Genomic DNA, 17,605 nt, shown 5'->3' on the forward strand with positions numbered 1-17,605 from the left:
GCATCAACTTTTTTTTTTTTTTCACGGATCCACAAGTACCGATTATAACCGATGGGTTTCACATTTCCGTGTTTTCACATGGACCATGTTAACCGGATACATCAGTATTTATTTTCAGCAGCACGGATGACAAGGGTCAATACAAGTCTGAATCTGTGTAAATGCATACAGCATATCGATGGCATCTATGTGACATATGTGTGCTGTACGTGTTTCACATTGAAAGTATAGGATAAGCCTCGTAATTTCATTTTCTAGATCCATACTGGAAAAGAAGGGAATTTTGTTTACTTACCGTAAATTCCTTTTCTTCTAGCTCCAATTGGGAGACCCAGACAATTGGGTGTATAGCTATTGCCTCCGGAGGCCACACAAAGTATTACACTTAAAAGTGTAAGGCCCCTCCCCTTCTGGCTATACACCCCCAGTGGGATCACTGGCTCACCAGTTTTAGTGCCAAAGCAAGAAGGAGGAAAGCCAATAACTGGTTTAAAGACCAATTCAATCCGAGGAAACATCGGAGAACTGAACCATACCACATGAACAACATGTGTACCCGAAAAAACAGAAAAACCCCGAGAAAACAGGGCGGGTGCTGGGTCTCCCAATTGGAGCTAGAAGAAAAGGAATTTACGGTAAGTAAACAAAATTCCCTTCTTTTTCGCTCCTAATTGGGAGACCCAGACAATTGGGACGTCCAAAAGCAGTCCCTGGGTGGGTAAAAGAATACCTCGTGATAGGGCCGTCAAACAGCCCTTTCCTACAGGTGGGCAATCGCCGCCTGAAGGACTTATCTACCTAGGCTGGCGTCTGCCGAAGCGTAGGTATGCACTTGAAAATGCTTGGTAAAAGTATGCAGACTCAATCAGGTAGGTGCCTGACACACCTGCTGAGCCGTAGCCTGGTGCCGTAATGCCCAGGATGCACCCACGGCTCTGGTAGAATGGGCCTTCAGCCTTGAGAGAACCAGGAGCCCAGTATAACTGTAGGTTTCAAGAATTGGTTCCTCGATCCCCCGAGCCAGGGTGGATTCAGAAGCTTGCGACTGTTTACGCCGACCAGCGACAAGGACAAAGAGTGCATCCGGGTGGCGCAGGAGCGCCATGCGGGAAGTAGAACCTGAGTGCTCTCACCAGAACCAACAGATGCAAATCCTTCTGAAAATGATGGACTGGACGAGGACACAAAGAAGGTGAGGTGATATCCTGATTGATATGAAAGTGGGATACCACCTTAGGGAGAAATTCCGGAATCGGACGCAGAACTACCCTGTCCTGGTGAAGGACCAGGAAGGGAGATTTGTATGAGAGCGTTGCTAGCTCGGAAACTCTCCTAAGAGACGAGACCGTTACTAGAAGGCCACTTCCCGAGAAAAGCGGGAAGGGAGACCTCTTCCAAAGGCTCGAAAGGCGGCATCTGGAGAGCAATTAGAACCTTGTTCAGATCCCAGGGCTCTAACGGCCGCTTGTACGGAGTGCTGAGACGACAAACTCCCCGTAGGAACGTGCGTACCTGAGGAAGTCGTTTCTGAAAAAATACAGATAGCGCTGAGACTTGTCCCTAAAGGGAACTGAGCGACAACCCTTTTTCCAACCTAGATTGCAGGAAGGAAGGAAACATAGACGATGCAACCGGCCAGGGAGAAACACCCTGCGCCGAGCACCGAGATAAGAATATCTTCCACGTCCTGTGGTCAATCTTGGCGGACGTTGGTATGCTAGCCTGTCTCATGGTGGCAACCACGTCCTGAGGTAATCCTGACGACACTAGGTTCCAGGACTCAATGCCACACCATCAGGTTGAGGGCCGTAGAATTCAAATGGAAGAATGGCCCTTGAGACAGCCAGTCTGATTGGTCTGGTAGTGCCCCCGGTTAGCCTACCGTGAGGCACCACAGAACCGGGAACCACAACATCCTCGGCCAATCTGTAGCGACGAGGAAGGCGCGGCCGCAGTCGGTCCTGATCTAGCGCAGCACTCTGGGCAACAAATGCCAGAGGTGGCACATAAGGTAGCTGGAACTGCGACCAATGCTGAACTAAGGCGTCTGCCGCCAGAGCTCGATGATTGTGAAACCGTGCCATGAAGCTGGCACATTGTTGTTGTGCCGTGACGCCATTAGATCGACGTCCGGCCTCTGTCAGCGGCGCCAGATCTCCTGAAACCCGTCCGGGTGAAGAGACCATACCCTTTCGACCACACCCCGGCGACTTAGGAAGTCAGCTTCCTAGTTTTCCACGCCTGGGATGTGAACTGTGGATATGGTGGATGCCGTGTCTTCCACCCACATCAGAACCTGCCGGACTTCCTGGAAGGCTTGCCGGTTGCGCGTTCTTCCTTGGTGGTTGATGTATGCCACCGCTGTGGAGTTGTCCGACTGAAGTCGGATTTGCTTGCTGTCCAGCTGCTGTTGGAAGGTTTGTAGGGCAAGATACACTGCTCTGTGTTCAAGAACATTGATCTGAAGGGTGGACTCTTGCTGAGTCCACGTACCCTGAGCGCTGTGGTGGAGAAAGACTGCTCCCCACCCTGATAGACTCGCGTCTGTCGTAACTATCGCCCAGGATGGGGATAGGAAGGACCTTCTTTTTGACCATGAGGTGGGAAGAAGCCACCACCGTAGAGATTCCTTGGCCGCCTGAGAAAGAAAGACGACTCTGTTGAGGGAGGTCGACTCCCCGTCCCATTGGCGGAGAATGTCACATTGTAGTGGACGCAGATGAAACTGCGCGAAAAGAACTGCCTCCATTGCTACCATCTTACGTAGGAAGTGCATGAGGCGTCTCAATGTGTGCGACTGGTTCTTAAAGAAGAGATTGCAGCCCGTAGTGAATGCTGTTTGTCTAGCGGAAGCTTCACTATCGCTGAGAGAGTATGAAACTCCATGCCTAGATATGTTAGCGATAGGGTCGGGGTCGGATCTGACTTCAAAAAGTTGATGATCCACCCAAAACTCTAGAGAGTCTCCAGCGCAACGTTCGGGCAGTGTCGGCATGTTTCCTAAGAGAGTGCCTTGACAAGTAGATCGTCTAAATATGGGATCACAGAGTGACCCTGAGAGTGCAGGACTGTGACTACTGCTGCCCTGACCTTGGCGAAGACCAGTGGGACTGTCGCTAGCCGGAAGGTAGAGCTACGAACAGAAGGTGTTCGTCTCCTATAACGAAGCGTAGAAACGCTAGTGCTCTGGATCAATCGGCACGTGTGGATAAGCATCCTTGATGCCTAATGATGCTAGGAAATCTCATTGGGACATTGAGGCGATGACATGGCGGAGGGATTCCATCCGGAACCGCCTGGTGTCCACGAGCTTGCTGAGCAGTTTTAGATCCAGAACGGGACGGAACGGCCCGTTCTTATAGGCACCGCAAATAACTTGGGGTAAAAACCGTGACCTTGTTCCTGAAGAGGAACGGGGGTCATCACTCTTTCTGCCTATAGAGTGCACTCTGTTTGCAGAAGAGCAGCGGCTCGGCCGGGAGGTGGAGAAGTTCTGAAGAATCGAGTTGGAGGACGAGAAGTGAGCTCTATCCTGTACCCGTGAGACAGAATGTCTCACACCCAACGGTCATTGACCTATGGCAGCTAAATATCGCCAAGGCGGGTGAGCCTGCTACCGACCGAGGATGCGGAGAGAGGAGGCCGCAAGTCATGAGGAAGCCGCCTTGGAAGCGGGTTTTCAGACTGTCTCTTTATTGGGCGTGACTGAGCCCGCCAAGAATCTGAGCTCCTCTGATCCTTTTGAGTCCACATTGGACGAGGAAAAATGGGACCTGCCCGAGCCTCGAAAAGACCGAAACCACGACTGCGTCCTGCTCTGTTGGGGTTTGTTGTGTCCGGGCTGAGGAAAGGATGAATCCATACCCCTGGACTGTTTAATGGTTACATCCAAACGCTCACCAAACAGTCGGTCAGCAGAAAAAGGCAACTGGTTAAGCAACCTTTTTTGGAAGCAGAATCTGCCTTCCATTCACTTAACGAGCAGACCAGGCTCTGCTTAAAAACACGGAGCAGCGGAGGCTACTGCCGTACGGTTCGCAGAGTCTAGGGCAACCTGAATCGCGTAAGAAACAAATGCAGACATTTGAGAGGTTAAGGATGCCACCTGCGGCACAGATGTACGTGTAACCGTGTCAATCTGTGTAAGACAAGCTGAAATAGCTTGGAGTGCCCCAAGGGTGAGAATGCTGGAGCCAACGGTGCGCCGACAGTCTCATAGATGGATTTAGACCAGAGATCCATCTGTCTGTCAGTGGCATCTTTAAGTGCAGCTCCATCTCCCACTGCAACTATGGATCTAGCTACAAGCCTGGAGATTGGAGGATGCCGCTTGGGACACTGGGTCCAGTCCTTGACCACGTCAGGGGGCAGGGATAACGTGTATCCTAAGCCGTTTGGAGAAGCGCATATCTGGATAAGTGTGGTGTTCCTGGACTGCCTCTCTGAAGGCAGAGTGGTCCAGAAAAATACGTGAAGCTGACTCCTCCACTGGAGGAGCTGGGTGAGAAATAACCAACATTCTATTGATGGACGCTATAAGATTATTCACTATGGCGTCACCATTAGGTGTATCTAGATTGAGAGCGGTCTCAGGATCAGAATCCTGAGCCGCTACTTCCGCCTCATTACACAGAGAGTCCTTCTGCTAGGACCCTGATGAAACCGAGGGCCGCTCATAGTGAGCCCGCTTAGGCTGTCTGGGACTGACGTCTGTGCAGAGCCGTGACTCTGGGATGCGTGTGACATTCCCGGAGCTGTTAGTTGTTCACACTGAGGGGGGCCATGGATCAATGATTCAACAGTGCCCATGTTGTGAGAGACATGTCCGGACTGCTAGGCTTCTAGTATCATAGCCATAGTCTCAGAAAATCTGTCAGTAAATACTGCAGACACCGTCCTCATCCTCTGGCCATTAGCAGAGACTCCGGCTGAGTTGGATATAATGGGGGTCTATGTAACCTGCCGGCCGTATAGCCGTACATGCTGTACCGGCTGCATAGAAAAACATGTGGTTCTGCACCTTTGTTTTACACAGAGAATATGCTGATAACTCCTCCGCACAATCCAGGAGGGTATATACAACGTGCGACCAAACAGTGCAATGTATATAGTACAAGCATATCTATAAGTGCACTTCTGCACTAGTGGGGTTAGCACCACAGGTGCTGCTTAACGCCTGTTGCAGCGATTGTGTGACTATCAGAATGCCAGGGTCTTCCACACTTGTCTCTGTATCGTACAGAAACTGACACTAATGGCTGCCGGCGTCCTTGTAGAGAAGGAAGCCGTGGGCGTGCCTGAGAAAGTGCGGGAATCCGGTTTCACAGTGCACACAGTGAGAGGGGTGGAGTATGCAAAACATACTCCAGCTCTCAGCGCTGCTGTGCTATGCAGCGTCACGCCCCTACCCTGACTGTCAGGCCTGTGGGCGGTAACGAAGGGAGACTAGGCCCAGAAGCCGGGGACTCGAGTTAATAAGCGCGGCCGGCATATCAGTGCTGGCCGGCGCGGAAGTCCCCGGCGCACCACAAATCCCAGCGGCGCCTTAAATAAAAATGGCAGCGGCGGTTAGCGCAGTAGTCACCCAATACACTAACACACCCAGCAACGCTGTGGTGTGCGATGGCACTAGTGCGGACAGCGCCGCTGTCCCTGGCGCACTAACACACCCAGCAGTGCTGCCGTGTGTCTGCGCGGTCCCCACAGGGACACAGAGTACCTCCATGTAGCAGGGCCATGTCCCTGAAGATACTCCGCTCCATGTCCAGCAGATACCAGGGGCTGTGGATGGAGCACGGTCTCAGTGCCTGGAGACCGATAGAATCCCACTTCACCCAGAGCCCTGTAAAAAGGGATGGGGAAGGAAGCAGCATGTGGGCTCCAGCCTCCGTACCCGCAATGGGTACCTCAACCTTAACAAACACCTCCGACATGAAGTGGGGTGAGAAGGGAGCATGCTGGGAGCCCTGTATGGGCCCTCTTTTCTTCCATCCGACATAGTCAGCAGCTGCTGCTGACTAAACAGTGGAGCTATGCGTGGATGTGTTGCCTCCTTCGCACAAAGCACAAAACTGGTGAGCCAGTGATCCCACTGGGGGTGTATAGCCAGAAGGGGAGGGGCCTTACACTTTAGTGTAATACTTTGTGTGGCCTCCGGAGGCAATAGCTATACACCCAATTGTCTGGGTCTCCCAATTAGGAGCGAAAAAGAAAACATGGCTGGCACACTTTTTTTTTTTTAAACGTACACTCAGATGTGATAAAAATTTAACACAGATGGTCAAAATGGACTGTCCCACATGTACTTGTTTTTATACGGACGTGTGAAGGGGGCATAACAGACGGTGGAGGACCCCAATCTACTAGAATGGCAGCGGTGCACAATACTGACGATGACTTTCAAAACTAGTATCCATACACATGATATCCCCTGACCGCACACCCCTCCATGTGGAAGTGAGGAGAAAGAAAATTGCAAGTTAAAGGTGTTAGGATAACAGGGCACACATCATGTGTCTTCTATAGTGAAACGACCCTAACCCTTTCATTATAGTTAGTGTTTAAATGTCCTAAATAAAACCTCTTCTGTATTTAGGAAGTAACCTATAGTCCTGATCCTAAACATTTCCCTTCCCTCGATGTGTTCCTATATGTTAGTCTGGTAAGTAAAGTTCTGGTGTTACAGGACAGTTTGGGTTATTAACAGTAAAGGAGCCGTGGTGCATTCATGTTCCCTCGGACAGTAATCTATATATACCCAGAAATCCCTATTAAACCGTTCCAAACACCCACCGTACTTATGTGAAGCTCCATATGTGGTCGGTGCTGGCTGTTTTATACCGCTGGCACCTGCTTCTAAAACCAGCAACTGGAGCAAGCTTGAATCTCAGATTTTTAACCACTTAGCTGCTCCAGCCACATAAAATGCAACAATTAACTTAAGTGTTCAGACGACGAAGGGAGGTGCCAATGGGTTGCCAAGATAGCTGGGTGCCCACTGAAGGCTCCTGTTGCTGCCCTCTTGGTCTTCCTATGAAGCAAGCCTGTGGCTGAGCTTTATAGGAAACAGTTTATAAGTATGTAGTGCCACACTGATGTACTGTGGTATATGGTGCAGGAAATCAAACCCATTTGCTCTCAGGTTTAAAGGCCCATTTTGTAAACTTTAGCGCCAATAGGCCCATTTTGTAAACTTTAGCGCCAATAGGCCCATTTTGTAAACTTTAGCGCCAATACTAAACAGAGGCCTGCACATCATCATATTAAGAGTGACGGCAAAAGATCATCATGCAAAATTTGGTTTACAAAGCCAAAACAAAAAACTTTAAAATCCAATGTGAGAGGACAGCCAGAATAGAGCACGTAAGGATGCCTCTTGGGGTCAAAAATATCAGATCAATTGGGGTGCATCACCCGACACCCCCATTAAACAGCTGTTATAGTTCACACTGTAGTTAGAGCACCACAGCTCGTACAGTAAGTGGTGGCTGTTTTTGGGTACTGAAGCTCAGCTTCTAAAGATGGAAGCATTCTTAAAAATAGGTCCTAACATTTGATTTTTTTGAAGGAATACTGATAGTGACCTTCTCATGTTGTAATTTTGTTGATATTTACTATGCAAAATTAAGAGGGAACCTGTCACCATATTTGTCCCCTATAAGCCACGGCCACCAGTGAGCTCTTACATACAAAATTCTGGAAAACTGTATATAAAAAGGGCACTGGCCGCTCTGTAGAAAGTAAAAAAAAAAAAAACACAACAAAAAAAACAAACTTTTATAATACTCACCTAGGGGGCGGTCCGGTCCAATGGCTGTCGCTGCTCTCCGGTCTAGCACCTCCTTTCTGTGGTGTTCTTCTTCTGAGCTAAGTGTGGATGACGTTTCCCAAGTCATCCACACAGGCCAGCATTGCGGTCTTGCGCAGGTGTACTTTGATTTGCCATGCTGAGGGCAGATCATAGTACTGTAATGCGCAGCTGCGGGGATAGGTCAAAGACCGGCGGTGCATGTGCACTACAATACTTTGATCTGCCCATAGCAGGATAGATCAAAGTGTGCCTGCGCAAAACCGCAATGCTGGCCGGTATGGATGACATCATCCATACAAGGCTCCGAAAAAGGAGCAGCAGAGAGGAGGCGCCGGACCCAAGCGCAGTGACAGCCATAGGACTGGACCACCCTCTAGGTGAGTATAATAAAGCTCTTTATTACGTTATACAGTGCGGCCTGGGCGCTTATATAAAGTATTCTGGAATGCCGTATATAAGAGCCTACTGGTGGTGGCCGCAGCTCATAAGGAAAAAACCTGGTGATAGGTTCCCTTTAACATGTAAAGTGACAGGAAGCCTGCCAAGTTACTATAAATCAATGACATCCTCAGGACAAAGGAGTCATGGCAAATTTATTTAACAATCTCCATGATGGATTGGGAAGGCTTGAAATAATAGGTAGGCCGGGGAAAATCAACTTACAAGTTCATATGCTATAAATAAATAATAAAGTGTCCTTGCAGCAGCAGGTTTGGATAATTATTACTTGGGTATGAAACGCAGTTTCCTCTACAGTAAAAGGCGCACTTGAACGGGCTGACGTGGCATGTACAGGGTTGAAGCTGAACAGAGGACATGGAAGGCATTTGTTATTCTCACCGGCACACTATTCTACTTTACAACCAGCAGGAAAGGTTCCTCAGCAATTCATGTTTGTGTTACCCTCTCGGCCACATGACAGTCACTGTTAGTGTTCTTCCTGGAGGCTTTTCTCAGGTGGGTGTTGCACCGTGTCTGCTGGCAGACAGAACGGGAGGCCATCCCTGTCCCAGACTCACCTTCTTCCGGATGTCTTCATCGTTGGCTCCCAGGGAAGCATATAGCTTGAAGGCCGCCTGGCGCAGCTCGTGGGCATGTTTTAAATCATGGTCAAGCTGATATTAGAAAAAAATAAAGGATAACAAAGAATACTGTGAGACAGTCTGCTGAACGCAAGTGTAACCGAGCACTCACAAATCTTATAAGACATCCACACAAACAATTTTATGGCGAGAGGTCGGTAATGGGGGTCCTCAGCATTATTAGGATTCTTATTTAAAGGGCAATGAGGATTTATATACAAGTATAAGCTACTGTTCATACATGTACGTGTACTAGAAACATTACTGCCCCTGGTGTGGTGTACACAACACGCTAACATACTTTATTACCCCATCAAGGAGAGAGAAAACTGGTTGTATGGACATTGGCTAAAGCAAATAACACTTGCAAGAAAAAGAAAAAATACCGCACACACACGCACGCACAAGAAGCGCTAGTAATATCTGGACATTCTGTAAGACTGTAAGAGAAGGAAACGCTTTAATTCGCCAATAGAAGGGTTTGTCTTTTTGATATGCAGCGAGTCATTGAGTAAGACATCGCCATTATGTAAGCGGCTATAGCAGAGGCTGGAAGCCTGAGGTGTCTCCTGCTTGTCTAGAGCAGTGTAGGAGTGCAAGGAAAGAGGCTCAGAGAAAGCGGAAGAGATATCTGGAGGAGTCTCACACAAGCATTATCCCAGAATCAGAAACAAACTAAGGGCGCTTTCATACTTAAGGTTGTTTTTTTAGTGCGTGAAAAATGTACAGGCAATTTTATTTATTTTTTTTAAATCAGTCCGCTAGTCCTTTTGTTTTTGTCATCTTTACAATCAGTGCGGTATCCATTTTTGTTCCCAGAGCAATCCACTTTTTCAGGGGCCCAGACACACACACACACACACACACACACACACACTTGAATGATCAACTTTTGGCTGCATACTTGGGTCAAATAAGCATATGCCTCCATTTTATTTGTAGATCATTTTCATGGACAATAAGAAAAAAAAAATCAAACGTTAAAAAGGCACATTTGATTGTAATGGATCTGTGAGCTGTCCAATATACAATAGAGCAGATAAATCAGAACAGCTGATATCATGAAGACCCTGTACGTTAGATTTTTTTTAAAAATTTTCATGCCTGGGTTAGCGTCGGCCTTTCCTTTTCTGGTGATCCATTCACCTTTATATGAACAGAGGCAAACTTTACTCATCAGGTCATTGATTTTAATTCACATTTAAAGAGGACCTTTCACCAATTTATTCATGTTGAACTAAACACACGATGTAATAGTGGCTCTAGAGCAGAAGAAAACATTTGAGATTAAAAAATAAAAAAAAAAAAAATTCGCCTCACTGTTGCAGAGAAATTTGCCATCAGGTATTTGATACCAAAAGTGTTCCTTTTTTTATTTATTTTTTGTTCTTCTATAGGGTGGGTGATGTCAGAGATATACATGCCCACAGTGATATCTTCCTCTTTCTCATGTTAACCAATGATAAATAGGCAGCAAAACAACTGGGAAAGAAGAGCATACCCCCACAATAGCACTGAGTCTGCACTCCTGACTGCACTGATGATGTGCCAACAGCAGACCTGAGTGTGATTGACCGTCAGAGATAAGAGGTGAAAGCTGTCCCTCAGTGTGGGGGGGGGGGGGGGGGGAAGCGCAGTGCTGAGTATCATTACAAACACTTCTAGTAGCTCTCCTTTCATAATATTTCCAGCTCTTTCCACATACAAGGGGGAAAATAAGAACCCCTCCCCATTGCACCTTAGAACAGACTCTGGGCAAGACATCACGAGTAGAGATGAGTGAGAACCTTAGGTAAGGCTCGGTTTGGAACACTGACTTGAACAGAACCACAATGGAAGTCACTGATTGGGCAGTTGGTGTCTCTGCCCACATGCAGCCAGCCATAAGCAGAACACTTCCTGGGGAGTGTGGGAAGGGTTTTACATTTCATGTGTGCACACTTACATCAGATCATGCCGATTTTAACCCCAGTGTGAGCTGTTCAAAAGCTGCACGCAGCTCGCGCACGGCTGAACATCAATCATACCCAGGCACAGCTGCTCGCTTGAATAGTTTGCAGTGCACTCTTAAAAACGGAACCTGTAAGGTCCAATATGTACCCAGAATATCGAGCAGTTCTGGGTACATATTGCTAATCCCTCACTAACTGTCCCTGTATACACTAGAAAAAGTATTTCTAAAGATCTTAGATTTTATGCTAATGAGCGCAGGGACTAGTCTACTGGGCATTAGTTCCCCTTGCTAGTTGGCTCCATTACCATGTTAGTACGCCCCTGTGGATGAGCTAACATGCTAATGAAAGTGCGGCGTCAGAGGATGATCTCACTCACCTCTCCGCTGCCACTGCGCCAGGCACTAGATTTTAGCTCAGTGCACATGACCCCAGAGGTTTGGTCATGTGCACTATGAAGCCAGCTGTACGCATCCTTCCTTCAAACTGAAGTAGTGCGCATGACTGAACCTCTGTGGTCACGCGCACTGAACGGAAACCCAGTGTCGGGCGGTGATGGCAGCGGAGAGGTGAGATCATCCTCTGACGCTGCACATTCATTAGCATGATAGCACGCCCACAGGGGCGTACTAACATGCTAATGGAGCCGACTAGCCAGAGGAACGAACGCCCAGGGGACTAGTCCCCTCTCTCATTAGCATACCATAAAAGATTTTTAGAAATACTTTTTCTAAACATCTCTTTATCTATGCTACTAGATACAGGGACAGTTATGCAGGGATTAGCTATATGCACCTGGAACTGCGCGTGGTTCTGGGTGCATATTGGACCTGACAAGTTCCCTTTAATTTACTTGAATTTTGAACTTTAACTTCGGATTTGGAAACAGACTACCAAAAAATAAACCTCTGGTTGACTCATCTCTAATAATGAGATACAGGTCTGTTGTGCTCTGAAGTGAGGAGAACAGACTAGAGCAGTGATGGCGAACCTATGGCACGCGTGCCAAACAGGGCACGCAGAGCCCTTTGTGCTGGCACGCGCGCTGTCGCCACACAGACACTTTGTACTGTCGGTGTGATCGCGCCGACAGTACAAAGTGGTGTTTAGCAGAGGAGACATTTCTCCTCCCTCTCGCTCCTCCTCTCCTGGGCTGCAGGCCTGTTGCCTAGGAGACGGAGGAGCGTCAGAAAGCAGCGCCAGCGTCTTGTGGCCGCGCGGGAACCTGTGCTGGAAGGTGAGTTTTTTTTTATTTTATTTTTAGGCTGTGTGCGGCCAAGGTGTGGGGGGACAGAGCCAGCACGGGGCAAACATGGAGAGCACGGGGGCAAACATGGAGAGCACGGGGGCAAAGAGCACGGGGCAAACATGGCTGCAAGGATGGGGGAAATGTGCAAAGATGGGGGGGAAAACATGGCTGCAAGGATGGGGGGAAAACATGGCTGCAAGGATGGGGGGAAAACATGGCTGCAAGGATGGGGGGAAAACATGGCTGCAAGGATGGGGGGAAAACATGCCAGGATGGGGAACATTTACCAGAAAAGGGGACATTTACCAGGATAAGGGAACATGCCTGGATGAGGTACATTTACCAGAATGGAGTCATTTAACAGCATGGGGGAACATGCCAGGATGGGGTACATTTACCAGGATGGAGTCATTTAACAGCATGGGGGAACATGCCAGGATGGGGTACATTTACCAGGATGGAGTCATTTAACAGCATGGGGGAACATGCCAGGATGGGGTACATTTACCAGGATGGGGGATACATTTACCAGGATGGGGGGAAACATCCTGGCATGTTCATGTACCCCATCCTGGCATAAGGAAAAATGCCAGGATGGGGAACATTTATCAGGAAGGATGACGTTTACCAGGAAAGGGGACATTTACCAGGATAAGGGAACATGCCTGGATGAGGTACATTTACCAGGATAAGGGGAACATTTACCAGGATAAGGGGAACATTTACCAGGATAAGGGGAACATTTACCAGGATAAGGGGAACATTTACCAGGATAAGGGGAACATTTACCAGGATAAGGGGAACATTTACCAGGATAAGGGGAACATTTACCAGGATAAGGGGAACATTTACCAGGATAAGGGGAACATTTACCAGGATAAGGGGAACATTTACCAGGATAAGGGGAACATTTACCAGGATAAGGGGAACATTTACCAGGATAAGGGGAACATTTACCAGGATAAGGGGAACATTTACCAGGATAAGGGGAACATTTACCAGGATAAGGGGAACATTTACCAGGATAAGGGGAACATTTACCAGGATAAGGGGAACATTTACCAGGATAAGGGGGACATTTACCAGGATAAGGGGGACATTTACCAGGATAAGGGGGACATTTACCAGGATAAGGGGGACATTTACCAGGATAAGGGGGACATTTACCAGGATAAGGGGGACATTTACCAGGATAAGGGAACATGCCTGGATGGGGAACATTTACCAGGAATGGGGAACATTTACCAGGAATGGGGAACATTTACCAGGAATGGGGAACATACCAGGAATGGGGAACATACCAGGAATGGGGAACATACCAGGAATGGGGAACATACCAGGAATGGGGAACATTTACCAGGATAAGGGAACATGCCTGGATGGGGAACATTTACCAGGAATGGGGAACATTTACCAGGAATGGGGAACATTTACCAGGAATGGGGAACATTTACCGGGATGGGAAATATGCCGGGATGGGGTACATTTACCAGGATGGGACCATGATGGGGACAAATATACCAGAATGTAGGAAATATATATCAGGATGGGGGACATATTTACCAGGAAGTGGCCAGGAAGGGGACATAACTACACAATGAAAGGGGAGGGGAGCAACTCGCACGTTTTTATGGGATTTCAGGATGTTCAGACTTTGAAATGTAGATGTGGATCACAGGGTGACATCTGACTGCATTCCATACTAAAAATCTGTCTAATATGCTGCAATTTTTTCCAGAATCAACAATCCAACTGCTGTGTCTGGAAAGGGCAGGGGCTCAGCTTCAATGTGTGGTAAGCATGCATGAGCGTGATGAACCCTGCTGAAGAGAAGAGAAGATGGCAAAGGTAAGGTTAAAATCAACTATTTACATAATAGGATTGGTTGGCACGTCGGAAAAAAATGGGTTTAGGGCTACAGTTTGGGCACTCTGCCTGTAAAAGGTTCGCCATGACTGCACTAGAGTATGATTAACAGCTTTCACCTCTAGAAGTTAGTGTTGGGAAGCAGTCATACAGCAGTAATAAACTTGCTTGGGCAATGCTAATTAGTTTTTGGTTTCTGCCAATAAAGCTCATTTGAATTTGAGAGGAGAGCCATAAGGCTATGTGTCCACGTTGCTTTTTACCTGCTTTTTACCTGCTTTTTTGCTGCTTTTTCAACTGCAGCGTTTAATGGCAAAATAGATGTGCTCTGCTTTTCAAGCAAAGTCTATGGGAATTTGGGTTTCTTGTGCCCACTATGCAGTTCAAACTGCAGCCTTTTTCTGGCAGAAATTTGGTCAAAAACTCTGCTTTGCAGTTCAAAACGCAAATGGCAAAAACAATTGACATGTCAATTGTTTTTGCCATTTGGGTTTTGGACTGCAAAGCTGAGTTTTTGTCCAAAGTTCTGCAACAAAAAGGCTGCAGTTTGAACTGCATAGTGGGCACAAGAAACCCAAATTCCCATAGACTTTGCTTGAAAAGCAGAGCACATCTATTTTGCCATTAAACGCTGCAGTTGAAAAAGCAGCAAAAAAGCAGGTAAAAAGCAGGTAAAAAGCAACGTGGACACATAGCCTTAGAAGGGTTTGTAATGAGACAACTTTTGCAGTCCTGCCCCTCTCCCACACCGAGGGCTGGAGATGAAAGCTGAAAGCAGATAAATCCTATTCAGGTCTGCTGTACCCCAGCACATCACTCTGCAGGGAGAAGAGCTCGCTTTTTGTCAACAAGGGGGTGTAAGGCTCGGCTGTCCCAGACCTGCAAATCCACTGTGTACAAAATGTAATGTTTGAAGCTCATGGTGTAACGTGTTCAAAAGGTCTTTAGGTGGCCACAATGCGTAAGCTGCTTCCCTGGTACTCCTGAGCGAGAGGGATTTTTTTTTTTTTTTAAAAAAACAAGGGGAGGAGCTTTGTCAAGAAAAATGGTTGGGAAGACCGTCAGTGAGGAAAGTTCTTGAGGGAGAGGAGAGGACTGCATCTGTGAGACATCGTGGAGGAAAGACCCCGATAATTTTAATTTGGCGTGACCTTCTGGGTTAAATCCGGGTGCTGGACACGCAGTGCGGCCCGGGTGGTGGCCATTCCCTGGCGGATACCTAACGAACTCCCTCAGTCAGTGGGCTTTTGAAAGAAGAGTAGGCCCTGAATGACCGGAAGGACTTGTTGATTCTGCCATGGATAGTGAAACTGAAGGAGAGGATGAGGAGCTTAAGGAGCTCAATGGGAGCCTGAGTACCAGGAAGGTGGTCGACCAGTAAAAATGTACAAATTATCCGTTGCTAATGGTAACTCCTTTGGAGAACAATATTGTGCCCGCATCAGGAGAGAGCAAAAAAACAAAAACAAACTGCATTTGAAGTTGATAAGAAGTTTGGTTGAAAGAACTTGTGACCTTGTCTGTGCTTGTGACGCATGAAGAAAAAGTATGCTTATTACTGTATTGCACTAAAGTGGCGGACGGGGTGCAGAGGAACAACACCGGGCTGTGCTGCAGCCAAACAGTGGTCTCTGCCACGACTAATGAGCCCCCGACCACCCCTTTAACAAATACATGTCTCACACAGCCTGTTCTAAGCAAGCTATTTTAGGGGTGTGTTCTTTCCCCAAGTGTGAATCTGCTGGCCTATGATTAGTCAGCATCAGAAAAAGGAAGAATGGCATGCCACCAATGAAATCTCTGTTACTGCCCACTTGACTTTAAAAAAAATAAAAAAAATAAAAAAAATATATAAATAAAATGACTGTTTAACCCCTTCATGACCTTTGATGTATATTTCCGTCAAAGATCATATCCCTGGCTTTGATGCGGGATCTCACACGCAGCCCGCATCTTTCCCTGCACATGACAGCTAGTCTGATCAGCAGTCATGTGCCTTTAACAGCCGTGGGTGTATCCGAGGCTGTTAGCTTGTGAAATCCCCCAATCAATCTCTGACAGCGGGATTTAACAAGCACCAGCAGGTGGGTGAGTCATTCCCCGCTCCCATGACATGATCACATGGCGCCAATGGGTTGTCAAGACAGCCGGGGCTCCGCTGAAGACCTGAGTCTATCAAGATGATCGTCCTGTGAAAGCCTGCTGCAACCCTGCATTCATAGGAGCTTTGGGCTCAGTTGTTCCTGCTACAACTGCTGGAGTAGTCGGTCTCCTCATATAAACATTCGCTGTTGCGTTTCTTGGTGATGGCGGATAGGTCGTGCATCCTCCTGAGATGGAAGTCGGGTGCTCCACCTACCTTTGCTCTTTGGGCCTAAAGGGTCAATGATCTCCTACAAATGGAGGATTCGACCTCCTCGCTGTACGACAGGTATGAGCCCTTCTATAGGACTTTGTTCCCCTGGCTGGAATTTACGTTCTCTAACGACTGATCATCTACTGAGTGACTTATAGTAGGCATTGGTCTTCGGGCAGGATGTGTCCCCCCCCACATTTTTTCCCCCTTTTTCTTCTTCCTCTCTCCCTCCTATATTCCCTTCTTTTTCTCGAGGGGTCCCCTCCCCTGTTGCAGGGGGATTGTGTATTTTTATTGTGTCTTCGCCTTTCTTTATGGCATCTTCTCTTGTTCTAATGTTACACTTTAAAATTGGACGGACCCGCACTATGGGTGGAGAGGGACAACTTGAAGGATTTTATATATGAAGTAGTCTGCTCTCAAAGTCTGTATAATTTCTTTTGGTTGACAGTTTTCTGTTATGTACGGGGTCTGTTTATATAAAGAAATAAAAAAATCAAAAAAGAAGGGAATTTTGTTACTTACCGTAAATTCCTTTTCTTCTAGCTCTTATTGGGAGACCCAGACGATTGGTGTATAGCTACTGCCTCCGGAGGCCACACAAAGCATTACACTAAAAAGTGTAAGGCCCCTCCCCTTCTGGCTATACACCCCCAGTGGGATCACTGGCTCACCAGTTTTAGTGCAAAAGCAAGAAGGAGGAAAGCCAATAACTTGGTTAAACAAATTCACTCCGAGTAACATCGGAGAACTGAAAAACCGTTCAACATGAACAACATGTGTACCCGCAAACAAACCAAAAATCCCGAAGGACAACAGGGCGGGTGCTGGGTCTCCCAATAAGAGCTAGAAGAAAAGGAATTTACGGTAAGTAACAAAATTCCCTTCTTCTTCGGCGCTCTATTGGGAGACCCAGACGATTGGGACGTCCAAAAGCTGTCCCTGGGTGGGTAAAGAAATACCTCATGTTAGCGCTGCGAAGACAGCCCTCCCCTACGGGGAGGCAACTGCCGCCTGCAGGACTCTTCTACCTAGGCTGGCGTCCGCCGAAGCATAGGTATGCACCTGATAATGTTTGGTGAAAGTGTGCAGACTCGACCAGGTAGCTGCCTGGCACACCTGTTGAGCCGTAGCCTGGTGTCGCAATGCCCAGGACGCACCCACGGCTCTGGTAGAATGGGCCTTCAGCCCTGATGGAACCGGAAGCCCAGCAGAACGGTAGGCTTCAAGAATTGGTTCTTTGATCCATCGAGCCAGGGTGGCCTTAGAAGCCTGCGACCCTTTGCGCTT

The 17,605-nt window shown here is 47.7% G+C and overlaps 1 protein-coding gene across 2 annotated transcripts in view; it reads right to left on the reverse strand.

The window, feature by feature from the left end:
* Nucleotides 1-17,605, reverse strand: part of ARMC8 (armadillo repeat containing 8) — a 218,410-nt gene that overhangs the window by 60,619 nt on the left and 140,186 nt on the right. For both annotated transcript variants that reach the window (XM_075317585.1, XM_075317584.1), the window contains one exon: nt 8,830-8,925. In XM_075317585.1, the coding sequence (XP_075173700.1) occupies nt 8,830-8,925 (96 nt within the window). The remainder of the gene's footprint in view (nt 1-8,829; nt 8,926-17,605) is intronic.

The sequence above is a fragment of the Anomaloglossus baeobatrachus genome, chromosome 7 (genome assembly GCF_048569485.1).
Source record: "Anomaloglossus baeobatrachus isolate aAnoBae1 chromosome 7, aAnoBae1.hap1, whole genome shotgun sequence".
NCBI lineage: Eukaryota > Metazoa > Chordata > Amphibia > Anura > Aromobatidae > Anomaloglossus > Anomaloglossus baeobatrachus.